Below are 16,139 nucleotides of genomic sequence, written 5' to 3'. Positions count from 1 at the left end.
CAGGAAGATTACAAGTTCAAAGCCAACCTCAGCAACTTAACGAGGCCCTAAGCAACTTAGTGAGAACCTGTCTATAAATAAAATATAAGAAGGGCTGGTGCTGTAGCTCAGTGGTAAAGTGCTTGCCTAGGATGTGTGAGGCACTGGGTTCGATCCTTAGGACCACATAAAAATAAATAAAAAAAGGCATTCTGTGCATCTATAACTACAAAAAAATTAAACAAAAAGGCAGCAGGCTGGGGATGTGGCTCAATGGTTAAGTACCCCTGGGTTCAATCCCTGGTGTGTATGTATGTGTGTTTGTGTCTCAAGATTACTAGATATCTTTGTATAGTAATAGATATCTTTGTGTGTGTATCTATCTATCTATCTGTCTATCTATCTATCTATCTATGCCAGGCATGGTGACACACGTGTAATCTCAGCAACTTGGGAGGCTAAGGCATGAGGATCCTAAGATCAAGGCCAGCCTGAGAACTTAATGAGATTCTCAAAATACAAAGGGTTGTGGATGTAGCTCAGTGATAGAGAGTGCCCTGGATTTAACCCCCAGTACTCCGAGGAAAAAAAAAAAAGTTAACAGTGCTTCTTTATTATAGTTATACCATTAAAAAAAAAAAAAAACACATACTTTTGAGATATTCTAAAATATTTGCCTACAGATCAAAGGAGATGTGAGATTTAATTTTAAGTATTTGGAGCTGGGTGAGGGTGAAGGCTATAGGTGAAAAAAAGAATGGCTAGGACTGTTATCTGCTGAAGTACAGTAATGGAGTCCATGGGGATTTTTACTACTATATCAATGTCAATGTTTGAAATTTTCTTTTTCTTTTACAATATCTTTATTTTATTTTTATGTGGTGCTGAGGATCGAACCCAGTGCCTCACACATGGTAGGCGAGCCCTCTACCTCTGAGCCACAACCCCAGCCCTCAATGTTTGAAATTTTCTATAATAAAAAAAGTTGGCAGGGCTGGGGATGTGGCTCAAGTGGTAGCGCGCTGGCCTGGCATGCGCGAGGCACTGGGTTCGATCCTCAGCACTACAAAAAAATAAATAAAAGATATTGTGTCCACCTAAAACAAAAAAATAAATATTTAAAAAAAAAAAAGGTGGGCTGGGGTTGTAGCTCAGTGGTAGAGTGCTTGCCTAGCATATCTGAGGCACTGGGTTCAATCCTTAGCATCATATAAAAATAAATAAATAAAGGTGCTGTGTCCATAAACTTAAAAAAAAAAAAAGTTATTCTCTTCTTTCTACATGTCAGCCTTCAATTTATTTCATACCTGCCTACAAATGGTTTTCATTGGAAATATTACCCTTTTTTGTTTCAAACTTTAAGTTTTTCTCACTAGTCTCTTTTCAGAACCTGAGGCCTTCCTGCCCAGTGATGCCTGAAATTTAATAGGTCCAGAATAAAATATAGCAACTTCTCCACCCTGAACCAAGATCCTCTTTTTATTGACTCTTCCTATAATGGCATCTTCACTCAAACATGCAAAAAAGGCCTTTTCAAAGTTCCCGTTTCCCCTTATTGAATTAGTGATCAACTATACCTCATTATGTGATTCTTGAAATTCAAACTTTTTCATTTCTACTGCTACCATTCTAATTCAAAATCCTCATTAAGGGACTATACAACTAACTTTCTTCCCTATCCAGTTTTTCCCACTTTTAGTTCTGTCTTTCCTATTCATTGCTCTGCATTCAGTGTCTTGGCATATGTTTGGTATGTGGAAGGCATTCAACAAACGTTTATAGCATGAAGACCATCATAACACTTATTTCACCTTTGTAAAGTACTTGTGAACCTATGTGCCCTCCCATGACCATGAGAACAGACCATTAATTGATTTTGCATTCCTCCTGTCACCTATTAAGAGCCCAGAAGACTGACAAGGTCCCTCTTAGCTAGTTATGGTAAATCCTTTATATTTTGGTTACTAAAGCAAATTTAAATGTGATTACTTATACACATATAGAAACTATTAAAAAACAACAAACAAACAAACAAAAACTCACTCCAATGGTACAAAGGCCAAACATCACACAATAATTAAAATTATTTTTTTGGATCAAGAATTAATACTCTAGGGCTGGGGTTGTGGCTCAGAGGTAGAGTGCTTGCCTAGCATGCGTGAGGCACTAAGTTCAATACTCAGCACCACATAAATATAAAATAAAGATATGTGTCCACCTATAACTAAAAAATAAACATAAAAAAAAAAAGAATTAACACTCTAGGGCTGGGTTTGCAGCTCAGAGGAAGAACACTTGCCTAGAATGTGTGAGGCACTGGGCTCGATTCTCAGCACCATATATAAATAAATAAAACAAAGGTCTATTGACAATAAACAAACAAACAAACACCACTCTTTCCCCAACCTAGGCTTCAACTTTAAAGTCATCTCCTGTGGGGCGCAATGGTGCACACATGGAATCCCAGCAGCTCGGGAGGCTGAGACAAGAGGATCCTGAGTTCAAAGCCAGCTGCAGGAACAGCAAGGCCCTAAGCAACTCAATGAGACCCTGTTTCTAAGTAAAATACAAAATAAGGCTGCTGATGTGGCTCAGTGGTCGAGTGCCCCTGAGTTCTCAACCACTGAGCCACATCCCCAGTAAAAAAACAAAAAAAGTCATTTCCTCAGAAGTCACCTATTCCCTCATGTAGGCCCCCATAGCATTTCATGTTGTTTCTCAATGCAAACAATGGAATAATACCTAATTTCAGTTCAAACTCATTTCCCTTTTATTAGTCCAAGTTACCATCACATGGTTTGGTACTCAATAAAGGAAAACTTGTTCAAATAAGGTAATATGTTATCATCAGCATTTCCAGGTAACTGTTTACAATCAAGTAGCAATACGAATAAATCCTTGGGAAGACCATCTGTAAGAGAAAACACAAAGAATTAGCAATGGAAAAAATTAAGAAAAGATAGAAATCTTATTTAAAATAACCTTTAGAACTATAGCCTGGCAAACTAATCTCTGTAGCCTTTTTTTTTTGGTACCAGGAATTGAACTCGGAGGGCACTCAACCACCGAGCCACATCCCCAGCCCTACTTTGTATTTTATGTAGAGACAGGGTCTCACTGCGTTGCTTAGCACCTCACTATTGCTGAGGATGGCTCTGAACTCTTGATCCTTCTGTCTCAGCCTCCCAAGACACTGGGATTACAGGCGTGTATCACTGCACCTGGCTTTCTGTAGCCTTTTCTGCTCGCTCTTAATCTTGTCCCAGTCACGTCACAAGAGCTTGCTTTATGGCATTTTCATAATTTATATCATATGTAAACTGAATAGTCTTCTTTTTCAGTTAGAAAAGACTATGACAGTTGCACTTAAAAAAAATAAATAAACCAAACTTTTTTTTTTTTTTTTTTTGCAGTACTAGGAATTGAACCTAGGAGTTTGTTATCACACAGCTATATCTCCAGCCCTTTTTCATTTTGAGACAGGGTGTCACTAAATTGCTGAGGCTGGCCCCAAATTTGTGATACTCCTGCTTTAGCCTCCCAAACTGGGAGGATCACAGGCATAGCTACACTCCCAGCCTTTAAAATTTTTTTTTGTATTATGGATTTAACCCAGGAGCACCTAACCACTAAGCTGGTCCTGAAGTTGCAATCCTCTTGCCTTGGCCTTCCAAGGTACTGGGATTACAGGTGATAACCGTGCCCAGCCAACATAAGCTCTTTAAATAACTTTGGATCCACTCATTTTGAAATTTTAATGACACATTTTAGTGCCACTTTTTAAAAATAAATGTCTTCTTACTTTTAGGGGAAAAAAATCCTCTATTTGAGCCTCATTATTTACATTTGAGAAACAGGAGTCTGGCCTTGGTAAATGCCCAGTACCAAAGTATCTGCACAACATGCATGGCTTAGTGAGTAAGAGCAATGGCCTCTAGGCCAGACTGCCTAGGTTCACACCACTAACTGTATGACCATGGCCAAGGTGCCTCAGTTTCCTCTTCAGTAAAATGGGAATAATTATACCAATAGTAACTACCTCGCAGGATTATTACAGTAATTAAATGGATTTAAAAAGAGAGAATGTACAGCACACTGTCTGGAACAGTAAAAGCTATTTACACCATATGTGTTTGTTAAATAAAATAAAAACAAAGCCAGATGCAGTGACACATGCCTGTAATCCCAGCAGCTAGGGAGGCTGAGGCAGGAGGATCACAGGTCCAAGGCTAACCTCAGCAACTTAGTGATACCTGGTCTCAAAATAAATAAAAAGGGTTGATGATATAACTCAGTGGTAAATTACCCCTGGGATAAATCCCTAGTACCCCCCAAAATTTAAAAAATTAAACAAGTTACTGCTTATAAATTTTCTGTTTTAACAAAGGATTTTCTGTACCCTGTTCACTGCTTAGACAATCTTGTGACTGTTTTGATTGCTCTGTCTTTCCAGAGAATGAGGTTACCAAATAAATTTTATTACTAAATAGTAGGTATTTAATTATTAAATCTATGGGGCCCACCAAAACGGAAGTGTCATTAAGTCTGCTACTGAAAAATTAAGGGCACACAAAGGGCTCTCTTTGTGAAACTGGTCATTTTTTAGAGGAAAAACTAAAAACACAAAGGAAACAGGGCAAAATAATATCTGAAAATTTAGGTGTGGCACATGGACTTGCTGTTATGATGTTATTCTTTTTTTTTTTTTGGTGGCGGGGGATGGGGTATACTGGGGATTGAACTCAGGGTCACTCAACCATTGAGCCACATCCCCAGCCCTACTTTTTTTTTTTTTTAATTTTTTTAATATTTATTTTTTTAGTTCTCAGCAGACATAACATCTTTGTTTGTATGTGGTGCTGAGGATCGAACCCAGGCCGCACGCACGCCAGGCGAGCGTGCTACCGCTTGAGCCACATCCCCAGCCCCTCCAGCCCAACTTTGTATTTTATGTAGAGACAGGGTCTTACTGAGTTGCTTAGCACTCCACTTTTTTGCTGAGGCTGGCTTTGAACTTGTGATCAGGATTACTGCTGGGATTACAGGCATGCCCACCGTGCCTAGCTATCTGTTATTCTTTGTGCTTGAAACAGTTTACATAGATACTTAAGTGAAGGAGGCTTTTGCTTGACTTTACACCACTTAGAGAATAATAACTATAAAAAATAATTTCAGTTCCTTAAATTTATCATCATTGTGATACTCTCTAAATCTATATGTTAGTGGATACTACCTGAAGCAAGAATAAGTGCTTTGAGAGCCCTGAATGACATTCACTTGCCCCTCCCTGGTTTCTTCTCCTGCCTTGGTCACTGGTGTGCCGCTTACCCATGGGGATTTACACTTTGTCAAGGCCCAGTTCCTCTGGAGTGGAGATTCCCAGTTCATTTAAAGTTGGTCTAAGTTCCTGGATGACATAGGGGTAGATTTCCTTATGAGGTCCTGCTTTGTCCTGGTGGTAGAGAATATTGACATTTAACTGTCTGAAAAAAAAGCTGTCTTTATTAACAAAATCAAGTTGAAAAGCTTTTATAATATATGCAGTCTAGTGGCATAGTTAAACACAGATCATCAACTTTTACAGCAACACATTTGTCAATGAAGAGGACAACTTACACAAGTACTGTTCGAAGTAGCTTTTATTTATTAATTTTTTCCTAGCACTGGAGATGAAACCCAAGGACTCACACATTTGAGGCAAGCACTCTACTCCTGAGCTACAACCTCTACACCTTGAGGTAGTTTTTTTTTGGTTGTTTTGTTTTGGTACCATGGATTCAATCCAGAGGCACTTTACCACTGAGCCACAGCCCTAATCCTTGTTTTTTTTGTTGTTGTTGTTTTGTTTTGTTTTAGTTGTAGATGGGCATATTTTTTATTTTTACATGGTTCCGGGTATCGAACCCAGTGCCTCACGCATGCTAGGCAAGTGCCGTACCACTAAGCCACAACCCCGGCCCCCAAATTCTTTTTATTCTTTATTTTGAGAAGGGATCTTGCTAAGTTGCTTAGGGCCTAAGTTGCTGAGACTGGTTTTGAACTTGCAATCCTCCTGCCTCAGCCTCCTGAATAGCTGGAATTAGAGGTATGTGCCACTGCATCTGGCTTGAGGTAGGTTTTAAAGATATTTTGAGAATAACAAAGATAATAAGACTAAATCCAGAAAACAAACAAACAAACAAACAAACAAAAAAACCCAAACATTTTAAAGCCTGGAATTACTGGGAAAGAATGTGGTGAGGCCAGTCTCAGCAACTTAGTCAGGCCCTAAGCAACTTATCAAGACCCTGTCTTAAAATAAAAAATAAAAAGGGCTGTGAATGTGATTCAGTGGTTAAGGGCCCCTGGATTCTTAAAAAAAAAAAAAAATGGTGATGACAATTTTTGTAAGATAATTAAACATGCCCAGCAGGCAACAGGAAAAATTAAGTTAACACAGGAAAAAAGTTTTTTAATTTGCATCCAATTTGAGACTCTAACTGAATTAACTACCAGTGCTAAACGGATTGATAGCCTACAGAACCCTTAATTATCTTACCCATTATAGATAAAGTATGTCACTTTTCCCCTTACAGACTTTGAATTTCTTTCTTACAGGCCATAATATTTTTTTCATAGAAAACTGTACACAAAGAATATATATGTCCAGGGCCAGAGAATTTTGACAAATATATAATTATGCTTATATTGCCACAAAGTTTCTCAGGAGCAAACATTAAAGAGTCAAATGAACTAAGAAAATGCCAAACTGCCTTTGGCAAATTCTAAGTCTCCTTAATTGTATATATATATTTTTTAATTAAAATTCTGGTTTGTGGGCTGGGGCTGTATAGTTCAGTGGTAGAGCACTTGTCTAGCACATGTGAGGCACCAAGTTTGATCCTCAGCACCACATAAAAATAAATAAAAGGCACTCTGTCCATCTACAACTACAAAAAAATTTTTTTAAAATTCTGATTTGAAACACAGTATTTGGAGCTGGGGTTGTGGCTCAATGGTACAGCACTCGCCTAGCATGTAGGAGGCCCTAAGCTCGATCCTCAGCACCATATAACAATAAATGAATAAAATAAAGATATTGTGTCCAACTACAATTAAAAAATAAGTTTTTAAAATAAATAAATAAATAGAACAGTATTTGTTCTTTACAAACAAACAAACAAACAAACAAAAAAAAACCCCAGAAACAATAACCAACGGGAAGGGGGGATTAGCATATATGCTGCTACATTTTCATATACGAGTTCTCTTTTTTTAAAAATAAAATAAAATGAAATCAAACCACAAACACTGTTTCATAACTTTCTCCAGTTAATACCATGAATGTGTTTCATGTCAAACACATTTCTAAAATATTAATAGTAGTAATAACCTATTCTGGCAATCTCACCTCAAGAAACCATTAGCAACGTTTATTTTCATACTACAAGTAGCAAAAAGATTTATTTATTTATATATCTTTAGTTTTTTAGGCAGACACATTATTTTGTTTTTATGTGGTGCTGAGGATCCAGTGCCTCATGCATGCTAGGCGAGCGTTCTACCACTGAGCAACAACCCCAGCCCCCTATCATGCAGTTTTTAAAGCCTTGGGTAATTTTTTTTTTTTTTTTTTTAATGATGCTGGGGATTAGAACCCAGGGCCTTCTGCATGCAAGGCAAACACTCTACCAACTGAGCTATTTCCCCAACTCCTTGGATAAATTTTAACTACAAAGTACATTCCCACTGTTTTGGATAGTTCAACAAATTAGAAAACATAATATTAATACCTGATCAACAGCTCACCCACTTCTAGAACAATATTAACAATGCTATTTCACTGACCTTAACAACCTCTAGGATACGAACAGCACTAGCAAAATCATTTAACCGCCTGCATGCTCGCAAAGCAGCATCAATGATTTTGGGTTCTGGAACCAGATCATAGCCAACAAGAGTGTTCATTCCTGTCAAATTAAAAAGAGGGCCATGTCAAACTGGAATACCCTCACTTAGACTAATATTTAGTATCTATATCCTTGTTGAATCATGACATATGATTATTTTTGGTACCAGGAATTAAACTTGAGCCCTCACCAAAAGCCACATCTTCTGCCATTCCCCACTACCACCCACCCATTTCTGGGACAGGATCTCACTGAGTTGACCAAACTGGATTTAAATTTGTGGTCCTCCTGCCTTTGCCTTCTAAGTAGCTGGGATTAAAGGCATGAGCCACTGCACCTGGCTAAAACCTGAGTTTTCTTACATGTAAACACTGTTTTCATTGTAATTATCATTTTCTCTTGAAACAAGAGGGTTATTTTCAACTCAGATCTTTAACAATATAGATTATTTTTGATGCTTTGAAACAGATTCTATTGGAAAAACAATCTGGACTGAGTTAAAATTATAGTATACTTACAATTAGTGACTAGTTATCATTAATGCTACTTATTTATCATTAAATACAAAACTGCAGCTTAAAAAAAAAAAAGTTTTAAGTCCTATTCAGACTAGATTCTTATTCAGGGCAAAACCATTCATGACAAGAATTACAAAAAACTCAAACTATTACCCCAAAGGGCAAGAGAACCAATAACTGCTTAAGTAAATTATCTAAAAAGTACAAAATTGTTAACTACACTCAGCTAGTGCTATCTTTATAACAGTGGCTTTCAATTAGGGGTGATTTTATCACTCAGGAGACATTAGGCAGTATCTGGAGATATTTCTGGTTTTCACAACTGCAGGTGTATATGTAAATAATGGGTAGGTCAAGGATGGTGCTAAAACACTCTGTAGTACAAAGGACAGCCCCCTACAATAAAGAATTATCTAACTCAAATGTCCATAGTGCCTGCTTTTAAACTCTACTTTACACGAAATACCACAGAAGCTATAAACTTTCCTAACTGCAAATTGCACGACTGTAACCAGTTTATATGATGCATGTTTTCAAAAATAGCTACTTTCAACAAAGTAGTGGAAAAAGTCTGTATCTGCATACCAAAATAGACAAATATGTCTATGTCCCAATTACCTTTACGCAATTCCCAGGCATCTATATCTGGTTTATTGAAGTATGTCACCCAGCGAGCATCAAACTCCTCGTCTGTCTCATGGGACCCATGGGAATAGCAGCGAACTGACGGGATTGCTACAATGGAGAAAGAGCAATGAGTTTAATATACAAAAACAGTATTTGACATATTTTGTCTAATGCATTGAGGGTTTATTGTTTTGTTTTTTTTTTTTGGTACGGGGATTGAATTCAAGGGTGCTTAACCACTGAGCCACATCCCCAGCCCTTTTTTATTTTTTATTTAGAGACAGGGTCTCACTAAGGTGCTTAGGCCCTGGGCTCTGTTGCCTAGGCTGCCTTTGAACCTGGGATCCTCTTGCCTCAGCCTCCAAAGCCTCTGGGATTACAGGAGTGCACCTCCACGCCTGGCTAATGCATTGAGTTTTGAATTAACTATATATTGTGGTTAAAAAAAAAAAAATCCAACAGGTCAAATGAAATAAATCTTGTGTATTGATATAAAAAGGTATCTTAAAAATTAAGCAAAGGGGGGCTGGGATTGTAGCTCAATGGTAGAGTGCTTGCTTGGCACATTTGAGGCACTGGGTTCAAACTTCAGCACCACATAAAAATAAACAAATAAAATAAAGGTACAGAATCCATCTATATCTAAAAAAATAAAATAAAATAAATTAAGCGAAGAAAAGCAAGTAGAACAAAAAGTATTTTATGAGTACATTTATGCTTCCTGCCTCTAATGTGTAATGCTAGCTTGAAATTGTTACCTGGGTGTGGTGGCAAATGCCTATAATCTCAGAAGCTGTACAAACTGAGGCAGGAGGACTACAAGTTCAAAGCCTACCTCAGCATTTTAGCAAGGCCCTAAGCAACTTAGCAAGACCCTGTCTCTTAATAAAATATAAAAAGTGCTGGGGATATAGTGATTAAGCACCCCTGAGTTCAATCCCAGGTACCAAGAAAGAAAGAAAGAAAGAAATCGTTAACGATAGTTGGGAGAGGAAAACTTTCTTCAGTGTCTCCCAAGTAGCTGGGATTATAGGAGTGTGCCACAGCACCGGGCAAAACTTTCTATATATATCTCCATACTGTTTGAATTTTTACCATGAACGGTATTAATTTCTAATGAAAAAGAATTTTGGGTCAGGATACCAGTGGCTCACAATTATACTCCCAGCTATGGAAGAGGCTCAGCCAAAAGGATTAAAACTTCAAGACTAGCCCAGGCAACAAAGCAAGATTCCGTCTCAAAATAAAATAAAAAGGACTGAGAATGTCCAACCTGGGAAACAGGTTAAAACTCTGTCTCAAAAAAATAAAAAAGTAAACAAGGCACAGTGGTGCACATTTGTGATCCCACCAACTCAGAAGGCAGGAGGATCACAAGTTCAAGGCCAGCCTCAGCAACTTAGGGAGATTCTGTCTCAAAATTTAAAATTTAAAGGGTTGGGAACATAGCTTATTGGTAAAGCATGCCTGGGTTCAATCCCAAGCACCAAATAAATAAATAAATAAATAAGAGAAAGTCCACGCTAGTTCTGAAGTGAATCTACAATGTATACTTACATTGGTTTACCTTTTTAAAAAATCTATGTGCCAGGTGCAATGGCACACACCTCAGCTATTTGGAAAAATGATCAAATTTGAGGTAAGCTTGGCCAACTCAACAAAACTGGTCTCAAATAAAAAATAATGGGGCTGGGGTTGTGGCTCAGTGGTAGAGCGCTTGCCTAGCACGTGTGAGGCCCTGGGTTTTATCAGCAGCACCTCATAAAAATAAACAAACAAAATAAAGGTACTGTGTACAGCTAAAAAATAAATAAATAAATAAATAAAAATAAAAATAAAAAGTGTTGGGACGTAACTCAGTGGCAGAGTCTCCCTGGGTTCAATTCTCAGCACTGCAAAAAAAATTAAATTAAAAAGAAAAAGAATTTGCATGCTACATTTTTTGAAAACTAAAGTTAAAACAATAAAACCTAAAATTATCCTTGAATGCTTAAAAGTGCAAATATAAAGAATGATACAAAAAAAAGATACAACTGCCTTGAAAGACTAGGCAATTTCTCATCAAATTAAACACACAGCTACCATATAACACAGTAAACCACTCTTAAGTATTTACTCATGAAAAATGAAAGTATATGGACTTCCTTCCCAGAGTTAAGTATTAAACTTAACTTTCCTTTTACCCAGAAAAATAAAATGTTTCATAGTAACCAATTCCTTTCCTTTATTGCTAGGCATGAATTTGACTAGATGAGTCCTAGCTTTGTTTTTCTAACTCTGAAATAGATGAGCAGCAAAACCATAAATTCAAGGAAAGGAAAGCATGACCCTGAATGATTCAATCACCTCTTTTCACGTAGTCAAATTACAAACTAGTTATACGCAAAAAGAAAAAAAAACCTTTCATAAAACATTTGTTTGGAATAATACAAGCATGTACTGCGACTATACATCTCTTCCAGGAAGGCAAAAACTGACTTCTCCCACTTGGTTTAAACTGTTACTTGGGGTGGGGGAACTATTACCGCAGGGGGAGAGTGGGTTCATAGTGGAATACAATGAGCAATGGAGTCCACCCTCTTGCCCATGCATGGTAACAGTTCTGCTCCATAACAAAATTATGTTTCTAACTCCAGTAGAACAGATCTATTTTGTTAGCTATAGACATGTCCCCTACATATGTAACATTTTTTTAGGGAAATTATATAGGCATCCCACCACAACAATACTTAAGTACAACATTTCCACCTAGTTTTGAGGCTTGAAAGGCAAAATATTAGAAAACAACTATTCAATTCTTTGATATAACCTGAAAAGGGGAAGCAACTATGAAAAATGAGAACACTGTCACCCCACCACCACTGGGAATTGAAACCAGGGGCACTCTACCACTGAGCTTTACCATCAGCCTTTTTTATTTTCCATTTTGAGACAGGGTCTCACTAAATTGGTGAGGCTGAACTTGAACTTGCCACTCTTCTGCTTCAGTATCCTAAGTAGGTTACAGGTGTAATCAGGCCACTATGCCTGACCAAAAATGGGAACATTTTAAAAAAGCTTTTATGAGGGCTGGGGTTGTAGCTCAGCTGGTAGAGCATTTGCCTAGCATACGAGAGGCACTGGGTTCAATCCTTAGTACCACATAAAAATAAATAATAAAATAAAGTTATTGTGTCTGTATACAATTTTTAAAAATATTAAAAACAAAGAAAAGAAAAAAAAAAAGCTCTTAGGAACATTGCTTCAGTTATGTGCTCTATTTAAAAAACCACCACCCTCACCACACAGTTGGCTTTCTGTTTAATAACTAATCAGCTCAGACAAAGCTGAGGGAATGGTCATTTTGGTGGTAGTAATTCTAGGAATTAAGGATGCCAACATATAATGTGGAGGGAACAATAACAAGTTCAAGAGCAAGTTTTTTGGGGGGTAGGGAGCTGAACATGGACAGACACAATGCCTTTATTTTATTTATTTATTTATTATGGGGTACTAAGGAAACCAGCAAGCGCTCTTCCACTGAGCTACATTCCCAGCCCAACAGCAAGGTTTTGATGATGTTGACAAAGCAAGGTTGAAGACCAGGCATGGATCTTGAGAGCCTCAAGTTGAGAACCTGGAAATGTGGGAGCGGTACAAAAAAGCAGTTGGAAAGTGTTGTTTAAATTCAGCCCAATTCTAACCCTTCTGAGCCTTCTGCAGCTCTCAGGAAAAGGATACAGGAGTCAGGATTTTAAGAGTTGACTACAGAATTTAACCATTATTTAAAACATTAAATCACCTAATTTTGCAATTATTGGGAAACAATTAGGTTTCAAACTGGAATCTTCTTCATGGACCAGATTTAAGCTGTTACCTAAGGCTTCTCAGGCCAACCCCTCAAAATTTCTCTTTCAAACATACTCTCATTTGACCTTGGATAGCCTCAATTTAAAAACTTACTTCTAAAAAATAAATAAGGGCTGGGGTTATGGCTCAGTAGTAGCGCACTTGCCTGGCATGCGTTGAGGCACTGGGTTCGAGTCTCAGCACCGCATATAAATAAATAAAATACATAAATAAAGATCAATCAACAAATATTTTAATAAAATAAAAAATAAATACAAAAGAAACTTACTTCTTTTTGACTTTCACTTGAGTTAGACCTCTACAGTTTCATACTGATAACAAATCTCAACCTACTATATGCAAAAATAAAATTCACTATTATAAAGCTACAATTCATGCACTGCATAGCAATGTTTCAGTGAATGATTTTAAGCTTCAAAATGGACTACACCATACATATAATATAGGTGTGTAGTAGGCCATACTATCTAGGTTTGAATAAATATGCTCTATGATAGTCTCACAAAATTGCCTAAGGCTGAGGCATTTCAGACCTTATTTAATCCTTAAACAAGGCATGACTGTATTAAATATTTGTGTCAGGCAAGGTGACAAGTTATTTAAGGTGACAAGTTATTTAAATGAGTTAAATCTCATTTAAATACCAAAAATTATCCTGATTTTAGAAAGGAAGCAACTGAGGCTTAAAGTTAATGAACATGTCCAAGGTCACAGATAAAAAGTAGCCGACACCACTTGTACTGATACTGCCTCCTTGTGGCTAATATTTAGGTATATGGGACAAACACCTAAAATAAAGCCCTTGGTTTAGGAATTCATTATACTCAGGAGGATGAACAGAATATCTGAGAGACAAACCACAAAGAAGAAATCTCCTTAGGCTACAGTTTGCCAAAAACCTGTGCCATTTCCCAAAGAAAAAGTAGAAACTCATTTGTTTCAAGAAATTTTTTTGAAGAGGTCAAGAGAAACCTCCTGAAGCGTTATTTACATGAAAAAAAATTAAAATAATATTTGCTACTTTAACAATTAAATAAGGAAAAAAAAAAAAACATGAAACATCACCATGGGTCAAACCTAACAACTATGGCTAAGAAACAAAATATTTCCCCCATTACTGAAGGAGTCAGTTTCTAGAGGTAGGTCTCAGTTTCCTCTTTTGTATGTGATTATCTCCATGTTATCTCTTTTTAAAAAAAATTTTTGTACTCAGATAAACAGAATGCCTTTATTTATTTTTACCAGATGCTAAGGATTGAACAGTGCCCTGCCACTAAGCTACAGCCCCAGCCCTCCATGGTCTCTTAAGTGAACTCCAGCCTTATCATTCTATGAAACTTTACAAAAAAAAAGTCTAAACTGAATGAAACCAAAAATATTCTTTAGATTCTGAAGTGTCTAGTTAAAATATCTTAAGTTACCAAGAAAACGTTTTTAATTTTGAATTTCAAAGTTTTTATGTTTAAATATGCATGCACAGGGCACAAATTTCATAATATAGTATATACTACCACCAGGAGCCAAGATTCAAGTGTAGTTACTATAATTAAAAGTATAGTGCTGGGGCTGGGATTGTGGCTCAGCGGTAGAGTGCTCACCTAGTGCGGGTGCGACCCGGGTTCGATCCTCAGCACCACATAAAAATAAAGGCATTGTGTCCATCTACACCTAAGAAATAAATATTAAAAAAAAAAATAGGTTTAAAAAAATGTATAGTGCTGAGCGAGCACAGTAGCACGTGCCTGTATGTAATTCCAGTGACGCTGAGGCAGGAGGATCGCCAAATTCGAGGTCAATCTCAGCAATTTAGCGAGACCCTATCTCAAAATCAAAAATAGAAAGGACTAGGGATGTAGCTCAGTGGTAGAGTGCCCTTGGGTTCAATGCCAATTAGGAAAAAAAAAAAAAAAAGACACAAAATCTTCCATAACACACATAAGGGAAAAGAAAAATAAGAGACAAGAATTAACAATACATTTTATGCTCCAACAACCAGACTTCTAAACGGAAAGGGGGATAAAAGGCTACAAAGTGTTCCCATGTTTGCAAAACTCAGTACTCCTGGGTCTGTGTTACTCAATTCTCGAAACAGTAATATGTGTGTGTGTGTGTGTGTGTGTGTATACACACATATATACATATATATTTGTAACACGTATCAGTTTCTCAGGCTGTCTTTCAGACTACAGTCACACACAAGGAGCTATTTTAAATGTGAAGGAATTAGAACGTGGCTCAACAGTACCTAAACATGACTGTGTGCGCAGTGAAGGTGACACACAAAACGCTAGCAGTGATCCGCCTGATTAAGGAAAAAACTATACAGTGTTCTAAGAGACGCTGGGGGCCGCCGGCTCACCCCGACCCCTGCCCTAGTGGCGCGCCCAGAGGTTCAATGTCACCTTCGTCAAGGCGCTGCAGGCCGGCAACGGCCACTCCCGGTCAGGTGGCCGCGGGGTCGGCGTCGGGACACAGTCACCGCCTGGGTAGTGAAGTGGAATGCTGCGTCCCTGCAGGACGCCCCCAGCAGGTCCACACCTGACCCATCACGGTGCCGGCGCCAGGAAGTTGCACTGAGGGAGGCCCCAGGAGCTCATCCTCAAGTCCACCATAACTCAAGGTAGAACCGAGAGCGGTTTGCGGTCATAGGGCTCGCCCGCCAGTCCGCAGGACAGAGGCTAGGCCGCCGGGAGAGCCTGCCCTCAAGTGGCGGCGGGGGCCCAGGTCACCGCAAGGACACGCGGGCGAGGCCAGTGACAGGAGCGGGCCTTACCGGCGGCGGGACTGGGAGCCGAGGCAGGGTGCAGGAGGCCTCGGGGGCCGGCTCTGGCGGCTGCTGCTGCCACGGCCCAGCGGCGGAGAGCAGCGGCCAGCATGACGGCGACGGCTGTGCGCGGAGTGAGGCTGGAGAAAAGCCGGGTGTGAGCTCGCGGGCCGCTCGAGAGATCGCGGGGGCCGAACTCACGCACCGACGCACGGTGGGCGGAGCGCGCAGTTCCGCCCCCTGCGACGCTCGCGCCTCAGGGAGTGGAACAGACGCAGCTACCGGTGGGGTACGGCGGCTCGCTGAGGACAAATGTTATCGGCGCCGCGCCCTGGCTCATTCCTAGTCTGGTGATTTGGAAGGTGATGGTGAAATGATAACGGAAAACAGGCGAAGAGCAAGCAATAGGCAGTGTAAGGGATTCGAGTCGGAGGAGACTCTAATCACCTCAAACGAGGAATGAGCAAAAACAACGACATATTATAATAAAAATAGCCGACTGCGGAGGCAGGA

The 16,139-nt window shown here is 38.9% G+C and overlaps 1 protein-coding gene across 1 annotated transcript; it reads right to left on the bottom strand.

Moving 5' to 3' along the window:
* Nucleotides 1-2,725: 2,725 nt before the first annotated feature.
* Nucleotides 2,726-15,833, bottom strand: LOC107137948 (cytochrome c oxidase subunit 5A, mitochondrial). The gene is made up of 5 exons (XM_015480430.2): nt 15,636-15,833; nt 9,005-9,121; nt 7,807-7,928; nt 5,308-5,431; nt 2,726-2,890 (listed from the first exon to the last, which is right to left on the bottom strand). Exons 1-4 carry the CDS (start codon nt 15,736-15,738, stop codon nt 5,318-5,320), a joined length of 456 nt encoding a protein of 151 aa, XP_015335916.1. The 5' UTR covers nt 15,739-15,833; the 3' UTR covers nt 2,726-2,890; nt 5,308-5,317.
* Between the last annotated feature and the right edge of the window lie 306 nt (nt 15,834-16,139).

Source organism: Marmota marmota, unplaced genomic scaffold (genome assembly GCF_001458135.2).
Source record: "Marmota marmota marmota unplaced genomic scaffold, marMar, whole genome shotgun sequence".
Lineage (NCBI taxonomy): Eukaryota > Metazoa > Chordata > Mammalia > Rodentia > Sciuridae > Marmota > Marmota marmota.
The sequence above is the reverse complement of the archived record's forward strand: the minus strand, read 5'-3'. Positions and strand labels throughout refer to the sequence as shown.